General features: G+C 36.7%; 1 protein-coding gene across 1 annotated transcript in view; it reads right to left on the bottom strand.

The window, feature by feature from the left end:
* SLC6A11 (solute carrier family 6 member 11) overlaps nt 1-19,032 on the bottom strand; it is a 104,020-nt gene extending 84,988 nt beyond the window's left edge. The window contains exons 1-4 of the mRNA XM_009988626.2: nt 18,813-19,032; nt 14,745-14,879; nt 14,401-14,541; nt 12,867-12,957 (exon numbers count right to left, since the gene is read on the bottom strand). Of these exons, the coding sequence (XP_009986928.1) occupies nt 12,867-12,957; nt 14,401-14,541; nt 14,745-14,879; nt 18,813-19,032 (587 nt within the window). The remainder of the gene's footprint in view (nt 1-12,866; nt 12,958-14,400; nt 14,542-14,744; nt 14,880-18,812) is intronic.
* Nucleotides 19,033-19,269: the final 237 nt, after the last annotated feature.

The raw sequence follows: 19,269 nt of genomic DNA, 5'->3' as shown, positions 1-19,269 counted from the left end.
TAGCTTTTGATAATGACACTCATATAACAAACTTAGAAAACTTATGCTGAATGCTAAAGGATACAAAACTCCACAAAACCCAAAGACTAGCAGTTCACTTTGTAAACTTCTCAGGACTTCTTACTAAATATATACATTATGTATAGGACAAGGTAAACTAAAAATTTTCCTTCAATAAAATGAAGTTAAGAAGAATAGTCTTGTTATTTCCCTGGTCAATTTATTACTTGTACTGTTTTCCAAGGTTTTTCTCTGGCATGGTTCATTACGTTTTGACACAAGAAAACATACGGAACAGTACAATATTGTCTTAGACAACAGGTATAGCAACATTCTCTGTACTAGTAATATCAAAGGTGTGAAGCATTTTTCAGTTTTAAAACATAAATCAAACAACCTGTTCTATACTTTACAGGACTAAATATTAAAAAGTAGCTGCCAAATAAAGTAAAGGAGACTTTCTGAGTTTCACTGAGTGAGCAACAACCAAGAGAGTGAAGGCAATTTCTTGTTAGACAAGAATGTATCTGGTGCAGGACTTTGACAAAAACACGTGGGAGACCTCTCCCTTTTACAAGAAGGGAACATATATTTTAACAGGGATAACCCTTATAATGGTAAGCCCCAGAGTATAATATATACTACATACTACTCCTATACTACAGATAATATATACTGCATTGCCTGAACAAATGTCAACATTCAGCAACACGTATGACTCAAGATGCATATTAAACTGGTCCTGATCTTACTTGCATCCATATTATACAATCTCAAACTTTAGTAGGAGCGAAGGAGACAAGCGTTCAGATGCACTGCATGGCTGGCTAGTGCATGGGCCCTCCTTTGGCTTGCCAACAGAGCTCTGGTTATGTGATGATGATACGGAAAAGAACGACATATTGATAACGTTAATACCATATAGCAGGCGTCATCTTTGAGAAAGAGCATGCCTTAAAAAGAAAGAGTTATTTTCAGACTATCTTTTTTCCCCTACAGATTCTAACATTTAGGAAATTAAAAATGGGCTGGTTGCGTCGGGCTTTTTTCCCGGTGCAACAGTTCGGTAATCACCGAAACACCTCCAAGAACAAGCATGGACACAACTATGAAGTTGAAAAAATGTAATCTTCCAGTGAATTTGTAGCAGATTTAGTCACTAAAAGTATATGTTCTTTGAAATGAGGTGTCGTACTCTCACCAGGAGTCAACATGAGCTGATACTTTCACTTTTTTGAAAGTTATATATCCAAACTGAATATATACTGGATATATAGAACTGACAAAGGATACAGAATCTGTGTACTGTAAAAACTCTCTTTTTAAAGTTTCATGTAAGCTCTAGAATAGGATATAAAACAATTTTCTAAAAGTGCTACAAATAATCCTTGCCAGATATTGCTGGATATCCACTTGTAGTCTCCAACCATTAGTGCTCAATGATTAGAAAGATGTATTTCATCTTTTAGAAGATAATCTACAGATTAAAGAATCTGTAATAAAATTCTCGCAAACTGTAAGAACTCTCTTCTGGAAATCCACTTAATTCCATACTAGGCTTTTTTTTTTTTTTTTAAAGCAGCAGACAGACAAATCTCAGCTAAGGCATTATGAACAGCTCTAAAATATTTACCTCTTACAGCATATTTTCTGGTACCGGCACATATCAGAATGAATTATTCCTAGTTGAGCTGCTGTCCAGCCTAGTTCCTTCTTCTTACAGTCCTGATAGGGTTGAATGTTGCTGCATTCATTATCCGTTTTTTACACTTATCAAATTAAAAGGTAAGGTTAAACTCTCCTCAGCAGACTTTTCTCTAAAATTTCTAGTACTGCTTGTAAATAACGACACGTATTTCTTGTGTCAACCTCTGTCTCATTAAAGTCAGTACTTAAGTTATCTGAATATAATGTGACACTACTTAGCAGCCATTGTGTATATACTTTTTTTTTTTATTTATTTTTATATGTATAGGGGTGTGTGCGTCTCTCTCTCTCTCTCGACAGAGACAGTAACGGATAAACACAGAATATCCCACTTCTCCTCTAGCCATTCCTGACCTCTTTTCCTTCAATATCTTTCACTGAAGTAATGGCAACTTCTTAACCAAGTATGAGAGCTTAATCCTGTCAAATAACTTTTTTGTGCTCTTCCACTCACCTCTACTCTACGGTTTCTTGGTACTCTCAATATATTCAAGACTCCTTCAGTCTTTTTGTAGTTTTCCCCTTATTCCTCTCTGAAGAAGTCATGCAGTGACAAAAATCTCCTTTTTATTCATTAAATGATATAAATTAGTTCAGCACACAGTAGCAGCTGTAATCTGAAAGCACCTAGAAGAAATGTAAGTCAACCTGATGGCTCTCAAAATTTGTGTTGAGTCTCTTAGACAGCCTGTACACTTGGACTCAGTAATTCACTCTCAATTAAATGCTCATGAGAACTACAGATCACAAAAAAGTGAGAACTGTTCCATGATTTTGTAAAACAGACTTTCACAGTGAGCTCTTGGCTATAAACTCATGTAATGAATGAGTAATGTTAAGCTCTTATCTCCTCCACACAGAACAGGCCAACATAAAAACGTCACCTGGCTGACCAAAACAAAAATAAATTAAAAAAAATTACTCTCTCAACATATTTCTTATATTCACTGGCCCTGTACTAAATCCTAGTTATAAAAAAAAAAAACCTAAGAAGTGCAAAGGAGCAGGGGCAACAGGCAATAAAGAACAGCTGATAGGTCAAAAAAAGAAAAAAAGAAAACTGCAAACATACAGAATTTGTTTTGGGAGGTCCCAAGTCCTTTATCCACATTTACAGCTACTGAATCTTTATAAAATACCACTTTCCTGTAGCCCTTGCAGCTTACAGTATGATTCTTATTAAATAAATCCAGATAAATTCTACTGGTTCGATTTTTCATTTGTAAACTAAAACCAATAGTCAGTAGAGTTGAAATAATCGAAAAATAGCTGTGGAAGGGACTTTGGGAAGGTATCAGTCATTTCCCCTTTCACACTGAGGACAACTATGCCTACATCATATTTTCACGGCTGCACTGACTGAGATTCTGTAACACTTTTATAGGAATTCCATAGCAATATTTAATAAGTCTTCCTCAGGAAATCCTCCTGGCACTGCAAATCAGTTTCCTTGCTGCCATATAAGAATATAGTGGAAAATAGTGAAAAATTGAACAAACCAGTTTTTTTCAGTCTGTGTTCACTTTTTTTTTGCACAGCAAAAACAACTCTCCTTTGAGCATCTAATTTGATTAAAAATACCCAAGCAACCACTCTTCCTGTTAATGCCCTGAATCTACAAAGCCATACTTGGGAAATACTCTTTACAAGTGTCTAAACTTTTTTTAATTTGCTTTCTTGTGAGGATACTTTTTCAAAAAATAGATATAGGCTTGCTTAATAGTATGGAACTATCTCCTTTACACAATACCCATGCTGAGACAGCCGAGAAGTAGATGAATGTGACTGCTGTTTAACATTGTTTTCAGAGTTACCTGGGCACCTCCAAAATTCCTTGCACCAGTCTTTAAGATTCTGAATTTCAAGACAGTGAGCAAATCTAACAGACACGTTCTTGGACAGTTGAAAATCTATAAGAAACCAATTAAAAACCTAGCAAAACCAGAAAAACCACACCTGGTTATTTTGGCATGTTCTGCAACTGACTGATTTGGCCAAGCTTGTCATGGCACAACTAAGGTTCTTCTATTTTAGATCTTCCACATTATTTTTTTAAAAATTTATTTCCCTGCAAGCAAACTATGCTTCTCAAATATTTATCTCCCTACAATATCAAAAAGTGCATATATAGGCGTACATGTCTTTAAAAATACACTCGTACATTCACAACAATAATGCAAATGCCCTTAATGTTAATGATTCTTTAAAAAAAAATAGCATTCTTCAGTAAAACTGGATATCTAAGCCAGCAGCATCTAAAGTTTTTTCAGCACATCACTCAGCTCCCAGTGCATGTTTTTCAACTATTAGTAAATAATAATATTATTGATGGAACTTTCAATTGTGTAATTAAGGGATATTTTAAACAGCTCACGTATGATCTTTGCTACAAAAACGTAATTGCTATTTTTTCTGACACTGCAGACCAAACCTTTCCCATATTTTATCGCAGGAACCAACTGAATGCTACAAATTCCCAAAAGACATTCTAAGTAGTAGACAGTGAAATAAATGTTTTATGAACTATACCTGAAGTAGTGGTATCATTCTAAATAACTAGGAGAATAAAAGATAAAATTTGTTCATGGTACCTTCACAATCAAAGAAAATTTTATTATCATCTTAAATACCTACAACCACTGAAGAGGAATTTGTGACATTTTAAAGTTACTTTTCCAAAATATAAAGGCGCACGTCCTAACACTGAATTTTTATTATTGAAAACTTTCCATTATAAAATCCTGTTTTCAGATACAAATATATTTATTCAGACGCCTACTGTTTAAACAAAGGGGTTTAAGATAATTCGCTTCAAAAATGTTAATGGCAATTTTTGGCTCCATCCAAAACACTGGCATAGGAAAACATATATTGCAATAACCTGACAACCTTATCATTGAAGAAAAAAAGAAAATGACACATTGCCAACAGACTTCATCAGGATACAGATAAAATGTTCCTCTATTCCTCCATCAAAACACACTAATGCTGCTTACTTACTAACTTTGCACAATTTGCAGAATATTAGGAAGGAAAAAAAAAACACACGGAGGACAGACTGGGAGTTAAGGAGACTTGAAGGTAAATTGGACTGAGACTGTCTGGACAAGGAGGTCAGTTTTCCTCACACTAGCAGATAGGCATGGGGAGAGGAAGAGAAGCAATGAGCAGAAGGAAGAACAGTCTGTGATTAGTTGATCAATGAATTTAGGGAGCAGATGAAAAACGTTTAGGGAGTTAAGACTGAAGACCAGTGAGCAACCATCCTTGCTGCAAGTGACAGGACAACTGGCTGGATAAAGTGACTGGAACTAGGTGGCTGGAGGTGGGAAGCAGTAATATACCTGATTTAGAGACAAGTCAGAGGACAATTTGAACTGCTCAAGAAAAGAGACTAGGATGAATTACAATGCAAAGAAGAGACAGCAATGGGAAGTGTATGTGGGAATGGCAGGATTGGATGTAATCCTAGGAAAGGATACTAAACTGGTGAGGATGCCAGGGAGGCACTAGCATGGACCAGAGAGTAACAAATCAACCAGTGTCCCAGAAGCATGCTAGCATTTTGGTTCCCTCTGAACAGACTTTACAAAGTGTCTGGAACTAAGATTAGAAACATGGGGAACGAAGAGCTGATTTGCATATACAGAGAGTAGAGGCTAGGACAGGGAACAATCAAAAAGCTCACCTGTCACGCTGGAAACCCATATTCATAGCCCTCGTCTACCCTAAAGCCTGTAAAGTTTTCTGCCAACAGAACTCCTTAGCTATTAAGCTTCCTTCTATTCTGCAGTAGGTGGATTCAGAAAAAGCTTTCACTCTCTCCTGTTAGTACTGTGTAGAAACAAGTAAATATATTTATTGGCATAAAGACTGGAACAGCATGGTCTAACTACTAACCTGTGAAGTACCAGAATAGTCTCCCTCAATCCTTCCTCTCCTCAAGTATCTCCTTCGATCTAAATCATCTCAATAAGTACTGAGACAGTGGGACAATGATCCCATAAACTTCTGGCCACAGCAATCACCTGAGAAACAAGATGTTAGCATCCTAGTCTATACTCCATGATTATTTAACTTTCACACAAAGTAGAGCAAGTTCAAGAGAAGACGGTGAAATTCCCACATCATACAGAACAAATTCAATTCAAGTATTTGATTTCTTGCAAGCGAAATACAATGAAGAGACTCTTCTAGATACTGAGTTGTTAGGGCAAAGATGACAAAAATTGCTGCTTTTTTTTTTTTTTTTTCAAAAATTCCCTTAAATTTTCGTGTAAGTGTGCAAAAGGAAATGTTTTGTTTAGAATGAAATAGCAATTCCTTGTTTCAAACAAATGTTACAGTGTTTTTAATTAAGTAACTTTTTTTTTAATCTTTGTCTTTGGACAAAGCTGGCTTGCATACATTTTCTTTGTTTCTTAATTGAAATAAAATTTGTGCAACCTTAATTCTAAATATTACGAAAAAATGTCTTGGGTCTCTCATACCTAGCACTTTTACTCTCTCTGTAGCTCAGATCCCTTCTGTAAGACAGGAATAATTTGACCTTATCGAGATTCCGTGAAGATAAATGAACGTGTAAATAATCAAGAAAACTATGATTGCAAAGCCATTGACACCATGAGCACCCTAGGAAGCCTTGATTAAATTAATAACTTTGTCAGCAGAGCAGGAACCTAATAATAACGAGAATATAAAACATGAGAAAATGAACAAAGAGAAGAACAACAAAATATTGAATACCTGCACAGTGTTTGCTCCCTATCTATCCTCTAGCATGAACAAAGCAGATCCATTGAAAAGTTATTAGGCAGTTCTTCAACTAAAGATGACCATATTCATAAAAGACGTGATCTTAAAATGGCACCACCTTACTTCCAGTATTTCCTAATACTCAAAATACTTGACTTTGCAACTTTTAAGGTCATTTTCTCTCCTTAGTAAAACCGTTATATACAATGTTCAAGATAAAAATCAAGCATGGAAGTTGATCTGCATGGTTTAGGGTAACATTTATCCCTCAATACTAAGAAATCAGCTTAGCATTTTGACACCTATACCATTTATGTCTTTCAGCTGAAACCAGGCAAACTCAGTGGTTTTGATGAAAACCAGATGAAGAGCTCACGTGACTCCAAACAAAAAGCAATTGTCACATAGCCTCTTATGAACCGAACAGAAGCAAGCAAGTCTGGCACAACTCAATGTTCTACAAGACATGCACAAAGGGCCTAGTTCTGAGAGGTGCCGAAGGTCTCCGGGTAGTGGGCATTGCAGGATCAGGCTCAACTTGCTAATGACTCTTCACAGGGTAGTGGGGATTAACCACAATGTGACTCCTGCAGTCATTTGCAGCCTGAATGAAACAGGAAAAACTCCTTTTGACTTTGCAAGAAAAAGGTTTGTGCCTTTTCCTTTTTGCTGAGAACAGCCCCTTTTCTTTTCTTTGACCAAAAAAACCCGCCTTTTCTCACTAGGCTTTACTTGGAAATGCTAAGGATGTGTCACCCCCTCCAGAGAATGACAGGCCAACAACTAGACTTTCTTTAACAGAGGACTAAGTTGTTGTTATACAGCCAATAAAAAACTATTGAGGAGGAATCAACCACAAAACCATGGGTCCTCTGTCTGTCCAACTCCCTTCCCAGGCACCAGAAACCTCGAATTCCTGACCCTGGTGACAGACGGGAGTAGCAGCCAGAAGAGCACACAGACATCGTTGCTGTCCTCTATACCTGCCAGACAATTTCCTCTCCTAGGAAAGTACATAGAACAATGAAGTGGAGTATCTTCTCTCTATTCTGTTTCCCAGGCCATAAATATAGCCTCATCCATGGCCACAGCTCTCTTTCATGGGACTGCTTTAACATATCCAAAATCATCAACACCTCTAATATTACTGGAGCTGCCACTATTGACTGTTTAAAGCTTGGATAATAAAAATTCCATGTGCCGTACCTTGAAATTACGATTATTATTTTTTCTTAGAAAACCCTTAATCAAGCTATATGATTAGGATAAGACAAACGCCATAAACAGTAGTTCACTGGGCAGTCTCTGAATGCTGGGCACCAGTATGAAATGAAAAGTGAAGTTTCAGACTCTTGCCTGTCCTTCTTTGGAACATAGCATCAGAGAGTTTGAAGAATAAAAAGTGAATTTTCATCAATTCAGCTGCTTACCTTAGAAAACTGTATACACAGATGGAATATGAAACTTTTCAAGGCTATGGCTTGCAAGGTCTTTTTAAGCAAGGTAAGAAATCCTTTAATCTCTGAATTTTTCCCAAAGTTGTCAACACTGATACCTGTAGTCAGTGGCATTCTGCTAGCTCAAATGAAGTCTTAAAACATCAAAAGGGATAGTCATTTCTAAGAAGGAAAACAATAAAGAGGGTCCAAACTCCCAGACCTTGCCTACTGGGATCAGACATTTTCTCTGTATAGCTACAGGTAAGTAGTTATCAATTACAGGCTCACAAAAATATTTTAAGTTTTGAGGTCCTTGCATGTACGGTGAGATTCTTCTGAGTGTACCAAAAGGAAAATAGCATCTAGGACCTGTTGCAGTACTTATTTCTAAAGTCTTCACTTTTTCTTTTTTTAAAAACAAACAAACAAACAATCCATCCAAGACAATAAATAGGTCTTCACCCACTGTGTGACCCAGTCATCAAAGCTGGTAAAGAATGTTGAATTATCAGAGGAAGTGAGTCTATACCTGTTAGGACAGCAAGGAAACAGTATTCTCTGTACAGACCTGAGGAAGGGTAACTACCAGTTCTCATGCCAGAAAAGCTTCACAGTACTGCGAAGTGAAGTATCCTCTCAGTCATCACTGCACTTCAGTGAGTTGCTGTTTGACTTCAGCAATAGCGTTAGGAGTAGCCAAGACCACATAAGCAAAAAAAGCTAGAAACATTTCAGCAGAGAGGCTGCAGTCTTCATTTGCAGTCCTCAAACCAACTGAGGATTTGGATTTGCTTTGAGTCATAATTAAAGGCTGAGCTTTCTAGCCTAGATGATGGAAAAGACCTAGGAGTACTAGTTAAACAGTGGAGGACAGAAAGAGGAAAGGACAGAAAGAGGAAAGGACAGAAAGAGGAAAGGACAGAAAGAGGAAAGGACAGAAAGAGGAAAGGACAGAAAGAGGAAAGGACAGAAAGAGGAAAGGACAGAAAGAGGAAAGGACAGAAAGAGGAAAGGACAGAAAGAGGAAAGGACAGAAAGAGGAAAGGACAGAAAGAGGAAAGGACAGAAAGAGGAAAGGACAGAAAGGGAAGGACAGAAGAGGAAAAGGACAGAAAGAGGAAAGGACAGAAAGAGGAAAGGACAGAAGAGGAAAGGACAGAAAGAGGAAAGGACAGAAAGAGGAAAGGACAGAAAGAGGAAAGGACGAAGAGGAAAGGACAGAAGATGAAAGGACAGAAAGAGGTAAAGGACAGAAAGAGGAAAGGCAGAAAGAGGAAAGGACAGAAGAGGAAAGGACAGAAAGAGGAAAGGACAGAAAGAGAAGGACAGAAAGATGAAGGACAGAAAGAGGAAAGGACAGAAAGAGGAAAGGACAGAAAGAGTAAAGGACAGAAAGAGGAAAGACCAGAAAGAGGAAAGGACAGAAAGATGAAAGGACAGAAAGAGGAAAGGACAGAAAGAGGAAAGGACAGAAGAGGGAAAGGACAGAAAAGAGGAAAGGACGAGAAGAGGAAAGGACAGAAAGAGGAAAGGACGAAAGGAGAAAGGAGAAAGGAAAGGACAGAAAGAGGAAAGGACGAAAGAGGAAAGGACAGAAAGAGGAAAGGACAGAAAGAGGAAAGGACAGAAAGAGGAAAGGACAGAAAGAGGAAAGCTTTTCAAGGCCGGAAGTAAAGACATCCTTCTGAGCCTGGTGTACTCATTTACCTGCACACACACAAAACCAAATACAATTTGTGCCCCTGCTACCAGCCTCTGCTGGCATTACATGATGCTAGTCTAGCCTGTTGTGTGATACACAGCAACCTGTATATCCCTCAGCATTACTAACTCTTAAACTGAGAGAAACACATAGCACTGCTAAAATATGTGTTTGTGTAAATACTGAGTCTTCCCCTAGCATTTTTGTTGTTTTTTTTTCTTTTTTTTTTAATTAAAAAAAAAATCTGAAGATATTGTGAATATCCTAGAAGACTGTGATAATAAGATATGATTATCAAAGGAAAGACATAATATCAGCCTGACAGTTTACAAAAGCTGTATTCAGTTCTACATGTAAGTGAGATCACATACGGTAAGCAAACAGGATCACTATTCACAATAACTACCACTCTAACTCACAGATCATCTCAAGAGTAGATGCTAACAGACCACCCCACATCCCCTCAAAAAAAAACAACCAAACAAACACCCACAAACCAAAAATCCCAAACTCCAAGCTTCTTTTACCCCAGCTGACCCTTTATACAATATATTGGCTTTATGCAATCATGACTTAGAGGAATTTCAATTGCAGACAATTGCCCTTCGCAGGCAACAGTTTAATTAATTGCAAGGAGCCTGGTTGTTATGCAAATGAATTCAGTCCTGTGATTGGTTATTGCAGCAATGAAGATTCTCACACACCATCCACATGAGTCCTGAAAATAGCAAGGAGCATCTGCTCTGTGCAGTCTACCCTGTCAACTTTCCTTTTACTATTTGTTTCACAAAGAGTCTTTCAACAAATTTATGGTTCCAGACACCAGAATTTATAAAGGAGTAAAGCAACATCATGTGAACAACACCTCTGAATAAGGGAAATAACGTTTCTGGTAACACTTATCTATACAGGCTATAAGATGACTCGCTGGACTAATTAACTCTATGATCTGCAGTGCACATCTATACACAAAGACCTCTGGTGTGTGTTTATGTCTGCTGTATTTAAGACATATGACTTAATTACAATCTTCTGTTCATTCTGATTAGTTATTTTAATGCAAAATCAGTCCTGATATTTAATAAAGCTCGTTCTTCCACTTCTAAACTAGTTTGTCACATCTATTTTAAATTTTGAAGCCGTGCAACATCATAGCTACTTAAATTTTAACAAAGCAAATACGTTCCTCAGCAAGCAGAGAGTACATTCGTTTTCCAAGGGTGAAAACCTGCGCAACTTCAGTTTTGCTTGGACAGATAAAGCAGATAGCTTAAGTTATAAAACTTATCTTGGCCAGTGAACTGTTAGTATTATGAAAAGTTTGCCCACAACACAACAAAGAAAGAAGTTCCAAATAAATAACAAATTGTTTATCTTCTCTTTTGGGTTTTGTGCTTTTAAAAGTTTTGGAGTGCGTATTTTCAACTTTGTACACAGAAGACTGTAAAACATGTTAAAGAAAAGACTAAATCTTATTATCCCTTCTAGTTTTATAATTCATTCCTAACTCAGCCAAAATCAAGTAGGCAAATATGTCCAAAATTTGAAGGATTTTAAATCCACTGTAACTTGAATCCAAGTTTAGCTATAGAACCTTGTTTAACTTCACTTTTAGAGAATTCTGAGAAGGGAACATGCTTAAAATATACGTGTGTGTGTCAAAATAACACTGACATGGGAATGTAGGCAATCCAAAGATGAGCGCTAACAAAAAAACACCAAAACCCTAGAAAAATGTGGATATAAAACTTAGTCTGTGCCCTCCGTATAATTCAACTGAATGTTGTCTACTTCTCTGGATAACTGGAGTTACCAACAACTGCTCAGCTTTGAAGAATTGTTCAATAAGCAAAAAAAAAACCTCAAAACCCACCCAGTGGGTAAATAAGGCTAGTACTGGAGAAAATACTTTGTCCGTTTACTCTAACTATATAAAATCTTAGTTCTACTTATCTCGAAGAACCATAAGATTCTTTTCTTAAAGTGATGAAGCCATAGCAATAAGAGATGCCACATAAGAAACTCTTGTTTATTCTGAAATATTAGCTGGGAAGTGAGTAGAGTAGCTATATTTTAATTTAACGTGTTAGATGTTCAGATTATTGAAAACATCAACAGAAAATAAAACAACAATTTTAACCATATGCATTTTCATGCCTTGTTCAGATTTAATTTTGTCTAGGGATTTTTTTTAAAATTATTATCAATTTTAATTAAACAGTATTGTTTACCGAAGCAACAATTACCATCCATGAAGGCTAAAGTGACTGACATAGCAAGAACAAGAGATTCAGAGACAAAGACAATAGCATATGCTAACATTCAAGAAAATGATGTCAATGTAGAGTTCTTCCTTCAAGGGTAGTCATTATTTATGGGCCTTTCAAAGTGTAGCTATAGCTGTCCTGAACATAAAACAGGGCTCTGAATATACAGCCTCAGAAGAAGGTTCTATCTTAAAAATAATATTAATGAGATTAGAATGGACCCTCAAGAATTCTTAATAACTCAGAATTTTGTAACACACTCTGAATTGTGAGACGACTTAGCATTAAAAGTAACATTCCATCTCTATGACTGTCTAAACACACACTGTGCCCTGCAAGGAACAAATATGCGACTACACATGCCCTAATTAAACATTTATAGTAAGAAAAAAAATATATGTGTCACCACAAAAGCAGACCATATTTTGTAAAGATATAATTCTCTTCTATTACTCTAACTAGAAATCGGAATTAAGGAGACACCAGAGAGTTAAACTCTCCTGTTACTATAGCTGAATAACTAATGCTTACATAGTCCTTTAAAAAATAATGAGATTCAGAAATCAAAATTTTTTTAGCTCAAACAAGGATGAAGATGAAGCTCTCAAATCCTTAAAAAAAAGAAACATTCTGGAAAAAAAAAAACACAACAAAACCAACAAGAAATATTTAAAATCATCCTCTTTCTTTCACCTCTGCCTCCTCATTAGTATGGGTTTGAGGCTCTTTCCTCCAGCAGCAGGAGCCAAGCTCCCAAGCAAGTGGCACACTTTGTTCTATGTTTTTCAGGATACGGAATTCCTTTCCTTGTATCCTCTAAAAAAAAAAAAGAGTTAAAACTCTCATCCTGACTCTCTTTGGCTCTATGAGAAAATTTCCAGCCAAACTCAAATCAAGAAGTGCTATAGGGTTACAACATATCTAATCATGTATAAATGACCAAAATATTGAAGATAATGAATAGTCTGATCAAATGTAAAGTTTATGTGCACTTACTCCCAGAATTCCATCACTGGAGAAGTGGCATTTTGTAAAGAGACTTGACTGCAGTTGCTCATATTAAGTTTTTGAAATTCCACACAGTTTTCTACAAAAGAACAACAAAAAAAGTTTGCTATAATGACATGCAAGTACATTTCTTCTTCTGCATCTTGTAAAGCCACCATTCTATAATACATTTCCTCTACGTAGTTTTACACTAAAACACCACAGCTGCTACTTGTGCAACACCGTATTTTGATCACCAGATCACAGGCCTATCCCAGAACAACATCCATGCAGCACGCTACATTCTCCTATAACACTTTCTAAATGCACAGTCACAATGGCATGGGCCAATAAAATGTCTGAGGCAGAAGAAAGACACTCTGAGAAACTGAGGCAATTGATTGGGAATTACAACGTGCAACGTGCTCCTACTCCACCTGCTGGTTCAATGGCCAATGGTAACAATTGGCTTATGAATTACTGCGAGCAACAAGTTTCCACTTTGCTTTAGTGTGGCAAGTGAAAAGTCCCTCTGGCTTATTATGATTATTATCATTATGTCTAATAGAGAGAAAGGAGCTCAAATCAGCTCATTTGTTGAGCGGACACTCAGCAATTGAACAGCGATCAGCATTGGCTGAGCTCCTTTCAAGGCTGCCAAAATTGATACTGAAGACATCCACATCTATTAGGCTCAAGCCTAGTTCCCTAACGAAACTTAAACTGCAAGATAGCTTTAGGTGTGCTGAAAGAACAAGATAACGACCAATTGATAAAAACCATGAAAGACAGCACAACTGGCACATGATCAGAAAGCAGACAGTAGTATAAGGAATAAATGCAGAAACTCCAGGAACGTGGAAATAAGGGCATCGATATGTATACCTTCTCGTAGATGTCTGATCTTCAAACGCAGTAAGTAGAGCATTACAGATAAAAATATCAACGAGAGGACAGATGCAGAGCCTTACACTGCAAACTCTTATGAATACACACCTCATCTTTCATGTAAGAGGCTACTTTGCATGCAGTAAGGATTATGTATGTGACTAAATTTTCAGAAGTAGCTTGATGAACATTATCCCTCAACATTCGGCATTAAAGAGAGCAGATCCAAAGTTCCACGTTTAATATTTTCCTCTCCATTTAAACTCCTTCTGATTTCATTAGAGTGAAAGAGCAAGACTGTAACCTGTCATCAGCTCTTCAGTAGAATTCATTTACTGTATTCAGGGAGAATAGATACAATTGCAAATGAGAGTCTTGGGATTTAGCCAGAATATCTTACAGAATTAACAAAATCCAAAGTTGTCTTCTACTATCTGACATTATATTCTGCAGGAACAAATGTTTATACAATGACCTAAACCAAAAAGGTATGAATAAGTCTTCATTCCAGGATTCCTTTATCGTGGTGTAGTGTGATGTGATTGGTCCATTTCAACAGACTTTTCTACCAGAACGGTTTTGTTCCTGACATTTTAGTATATTGATCAATTTCTTGGAAATATTAGTATAGCAATAATGTCTACTGAGGTCATACCTGTATTCCAGTCATGCCCACAGGTAGCCCAAGGAAGCTCTGTAGTAAAGCAGTTAAACAAATAGAAGATAGCCCATGCTAAAATGATGATGTAATATACATTTAGATGTGCCTCTATAACTTGGGTAGCATATCCAATGCCTAGAGAAATAAAAAGTGAGACACAATAGAAAACTTTTACTTTTCAGGTAATTTAAAAACAAATGCTTACTACTTTAAGTATATCTTGACTTCAATTTTGAAGTCTATATATTGAGTCTATGTAAGTCTATATATATATTGACTATATATTTTACTTCAAATTTAATGCATTCTTTTGCAGAAGAACAGGGAATTATTGTTACCTTCAAATAGAGGGCAAACTTTCCTCCAGCATGTAATGCCTCCTTCACTAGTAAACTGTCCCAAGGCCGTCTCCAAGAAAAACACTGGTATTCCACAGCAAATAAAAAAAACGACATATGGGATGAGGAAAGCACCTGCAAGCAAACATCGAGGGGGTATTGGTTATAATGAATACAGTTCCTGGACAGCATAAAGAGAAATTAATTTTCTTAATAAAGGAAGCCACTTCTCAGGCATCATGCTGAAAGTGCAGAAAGTGTTTACTCCTGGCCTCAAATATAAACAATTAACCTATAAACCAATGTCATGGACTGTAAAAAAAACAGACCAAAGTTCCTCAGTATAGACTAAATTCTGCTCTTGTGTCACTCGAACACAGAAAAGACCAGTCTTGTTCAGCCACACAGTTCTTCTCTGATCATCACCAAGTCAGTCTACACTATCTTCTCTTCCTTGCTTTGCTCAGGGAAGCGGGGATGAAGAAGTGTTACGGAAATTAAATCCAATATGACCTTTCTATGTTATTTAGATAAGCCTGATGATAAGTATCACAAAAAGGGAATGATGAAATGAACTTTAGAACTACTTACAAGAACAGCAAAGCAGGGCTTGGCCTTGTAGGAAAATAAGAAAGCATCAACATTTTTCTGTAAACTCCAGCATAGATGATGAATAGTACAATTCAGTGCTGAAGCATTGTATACAACAATAAAAAAAATCTTCTCTTATTAACACATAGCAGAAATGTTGTATTATTTAATGATTGATCATGTTATTAGGAATGGCACGTAGAGAACATGGCTGTGAAGTATGTGGAAGCAAAGAAATGAGAGAAGATACACGTGAGGCATAATGTCACTTGCTAGTAATGTAGATTTCAAGTATTTTATTTAGAAGTGATCCTAAATAATAAGGAATAAAATACAGCCTTTTGACTACGTAGAGAATCCTTTAATATATAAGGCATAAAGAATTTTCTTCCTCATTCCCCAAGTCCTCAGACTTTCTGTCAAAGAATGAGGTGGGAAGCAAGCAACTATATTAGACTGAAACAAGGAAAGTAGTAAATAAATACTAAGAAGAAAGGAGAAAATTAACAATTCTGCCATTTTTACCTACTCCAAGATAGCCTGACTGGTTTAACCAGGCAGACTAGCACAGTGAAGTACTGCACAGAATAATTTATCGGAAGCTGTAGGAAAATTACAAAGCCTTAACGTCCAAGTTATGAAAACAAAGGTGAATACAACATACATACTGTTGAATCCAGGCCTCAATCTACTTGCTCTCAAACAAATAAAACCACAACACTAATTAACTTTTTTTAAAGCTCCCATTAAATGATGTAAGCATCCCACCATTCATTCCATTTCCAATCAACACAAGATACGCTAAACGGACAAAAGTTTCAGTGGATGCAGTATTTCCTGGGAAGATACGTTTTACAGTGCTGTCCATCGTCGTATACACATTGCTCAGTTCTGTACAGCTTTAGCAACAGCAGCATTTCCTTCCTTCAATGGGTGACTTGAAGATCAATTTGATCATCAACCAACAGCACCTTAATCTTAACTCTCTTATACTAAACCACTAACAGAACATTAACTATGAACAAAATGTTTCTGAACATACTTCAGGAAGATTTCTACAACTACAAGGCAAATGGGTATCCCGTTCATGATCTTAGAAAAAAAGAACCACACCAAAACACCACAACATGCCCACAATCTGCAACAACTGTTGTGCTTTAGTCACTTTGATTAGAAAGTTGAGACAACTAAATACAGCTGCTTTGGCTTTAAGTTTCTTTCTTCAGACCCAGCACATCAAGAGAGATCTCTTCACAAGTACTCTCTTCCCTCAACCAGCCAATTTGCCTGTAGTTGAACCTCAGCTGCATCTCCAGCAATACATGTGGATTTTACAAAGAAAGGAATCCTTGTGTCTAAAATGTGGTTTCTCTGTATGATTTACCATGCAAACATTTTGAACAAAATCCTTATAGGCTAGGAAAACTGCTGACCAGAATTAAAATTCAGCTTGGCCCACTCATACGCATTATCATAGCGAGTTTATTATGGCAACTCGTTGAAATTGAAAGTACTAGCTTTGATTTTATTTTTCCAACACTGTTCTACAACAGGTACTTATCATTAAAATTACATGACATCAGGTTTCCCAGCTTGCAAACAGATCATATTCCAAGAAATAAACATGAAAAGAAATTCATTTTCCTAAGAAAACCACTAAATATCCATAAGAACAAATTAAAATTACAGAAGCTTATGCCTACACTCTCTGTTACGACTGGGAGTAAGTACCAGAGGGAGGTCAGACCTCAGAAGTTCCATACTACTGCTTCTAGATTTGTTCTGTGTCTAGTAAGTTAATTCACAACTGGCTCATATATCTTACCACTGTCCTCACTTAGCACATACTAAGTAGCTTTCAGTATTTACATCTGATGCATCAAACAACTCCAACTCTGGTCTAATTCCAAGCAGGGCATTCCAGAGAGTTATAAAAACACAGGTCATAGACCAAGTCCTCATTGAATGAAATTGAAGTCAATGGCAAATTTCCCATGGTGCCGGGACACGACCAATTAAACTACACACACTAATTCTGCTCTTAAAGAATAGAGTGGTGATTAAGTATGATATTTAAGTAATTACTTTTTCACCAAATCACCCAAAAACATGGTTAGAATTTTTTCTGCCTAATGTTATAGCCTTAAAAATGATAGCATAACATTTTGACAAGCTAGCATATGCACACAAATGGGCATAGAAAGGTTACTGTATGAACAATGAAACCTTCATTATATACCAAAAAAAATTTCTATCTTTTCCTCTGCCAAAATTTCTCTGGGAAAACTTTGATAATCAACAAGAAACTGTGCTGCATATCATATCCAGCATATTAATATTTATGTACTAACAGCAGTACCTGGTAGCATCATTCTGAAAACGGATGAATTATTGTTATCTTAGTTTTGCAAAAGTACACATATATAAAGAAAGGAGCTGCAAATCAGAAACACATCTTCCAGTAGTATTAGCCTTACAGAAACTGCAGATAAAATGGGCCAAAACCATTCCTGAGTTCAGACAACTGTGCCTAGTTTTGGAGTGATAAGGGAAGGAAATTCGGCACAGCGTTGTTAGCAAACAAATCTGCTAAAGAACAGATCTTTGTATATCAGCCACTGAACGTATTATTTTTCTCCCAGCCTAATGCTTACAATAACACTGATTCAGGCCTGAAGTAGGGAGAATGTTGAACTCAGTCCACAGAATTCTAAACTAAATTTTTAATTTACTTTTCTTGCCTAGTTGCTTCACGAGTCACAACTGATGTGCTTATTCTTAACTATCACATATCCTACACAGTTTATGCTTAACTATAACCAATACATGCCACATGTTATACTTGTGTAGAAGTTAAGTCTGTTCTTTTCTCTCTCAAATAACATTCTTATTCTCAATTTTATAGGCTTTGGTCTCTTCTTTGAGTAACAGGCAGCCTTTACACCTTTCCCTACTCTCTTGTAGCGATTTGGGAAGTAATGAGGAAAAAAAGTATGGCTGAGTTAGAGAAATTAGTATATGACAAAGGAAAAAAGTAATCTTTGTAGCATTATCAAAAACAATATTAATCCTCTCCAGTATACTGTTGTGAAAAACTGCTACATTCTTTTCTACTTCAGGCAAACTTACTTAAGTATGCTTGGGTCTATATTCACACACAGAATAAAAAACACTCTGTACTACTATAACAGAACACTGGCTTCATCTGCATTAAAAATCTTACAGAAAAAAATCCTTCAGTTTTCCGGCACAAAAGAAACTTATGAAAGTAAGCCACACAATATTTGGGGAGAAGGAAAAAGAATCGCAATGCTTTTTTCTTAGTTGCCAGATGCTTAATACTTCACTATCTGCACATACACTGAAATCCTGAATACCTGTCTCTTACTAGTACAAGAAATCACTGTAAAGCATTCTTAACTGTTTATTTCCCAACGTTTATGATGAGCTGTAAATCAACATATGGTACCGTCTTACCTCCTCCATTCTTGTAGCAAAGATATGGGAATCTCCATACATTTCCCAACCCAATAATCTCCCCTGCCACAGAAAGCACAAATTCAACCTTATTGTTCCAGTGACCTCTTTCATGAACTTTCTTATCATTGCTGTGGACGAGGTTGGTGCTTGAGGCTTCTGGGTCCAAGGCATCTTCTGGCTTGCCATTAATTATAGGAATAGTCTTTTCAGCTGTCATGACTCTTCAGCCTGGGGGAGAACAAGAGAAAATATGCAGATGTTTTAAGTCACTTGTTAGTAATAACCTTCAATGACTAAAAAAGTTCCTCAGCATATCATTGGCTTCTTATTACCTACATAAATTGGCAACTCCATAAGGCTGGAAAAGTTGTAAAGAAGTAAAAAAAGTAAAAGGGGGGCAGGAGGAAGAGAAGAAGAGCTCGCGTACGAGGGAAGAAGATTTCCAAGTTGAAAC

Source organism: Tauraco erythrolophus, chromosome 12 (assembly GCF_009769465.1).
Source record: "Tauraco erythrolophus isolate bTauEry1 chromosome 12, bTauEry1.pri, whole genome shotgun sequence".
NCBI classification, from domain to species: domain Eukaryota; kingdom Metazoa; phylum Chordata; class Aves; order Musophagiformes; family Musophagidae; genus Tauraco; species Tauraco erythrolophus.
Note: the sequence above shows the minus strand (reverse complement) of the source record. Positions and strands in the feature narration are given on the sequence as shown.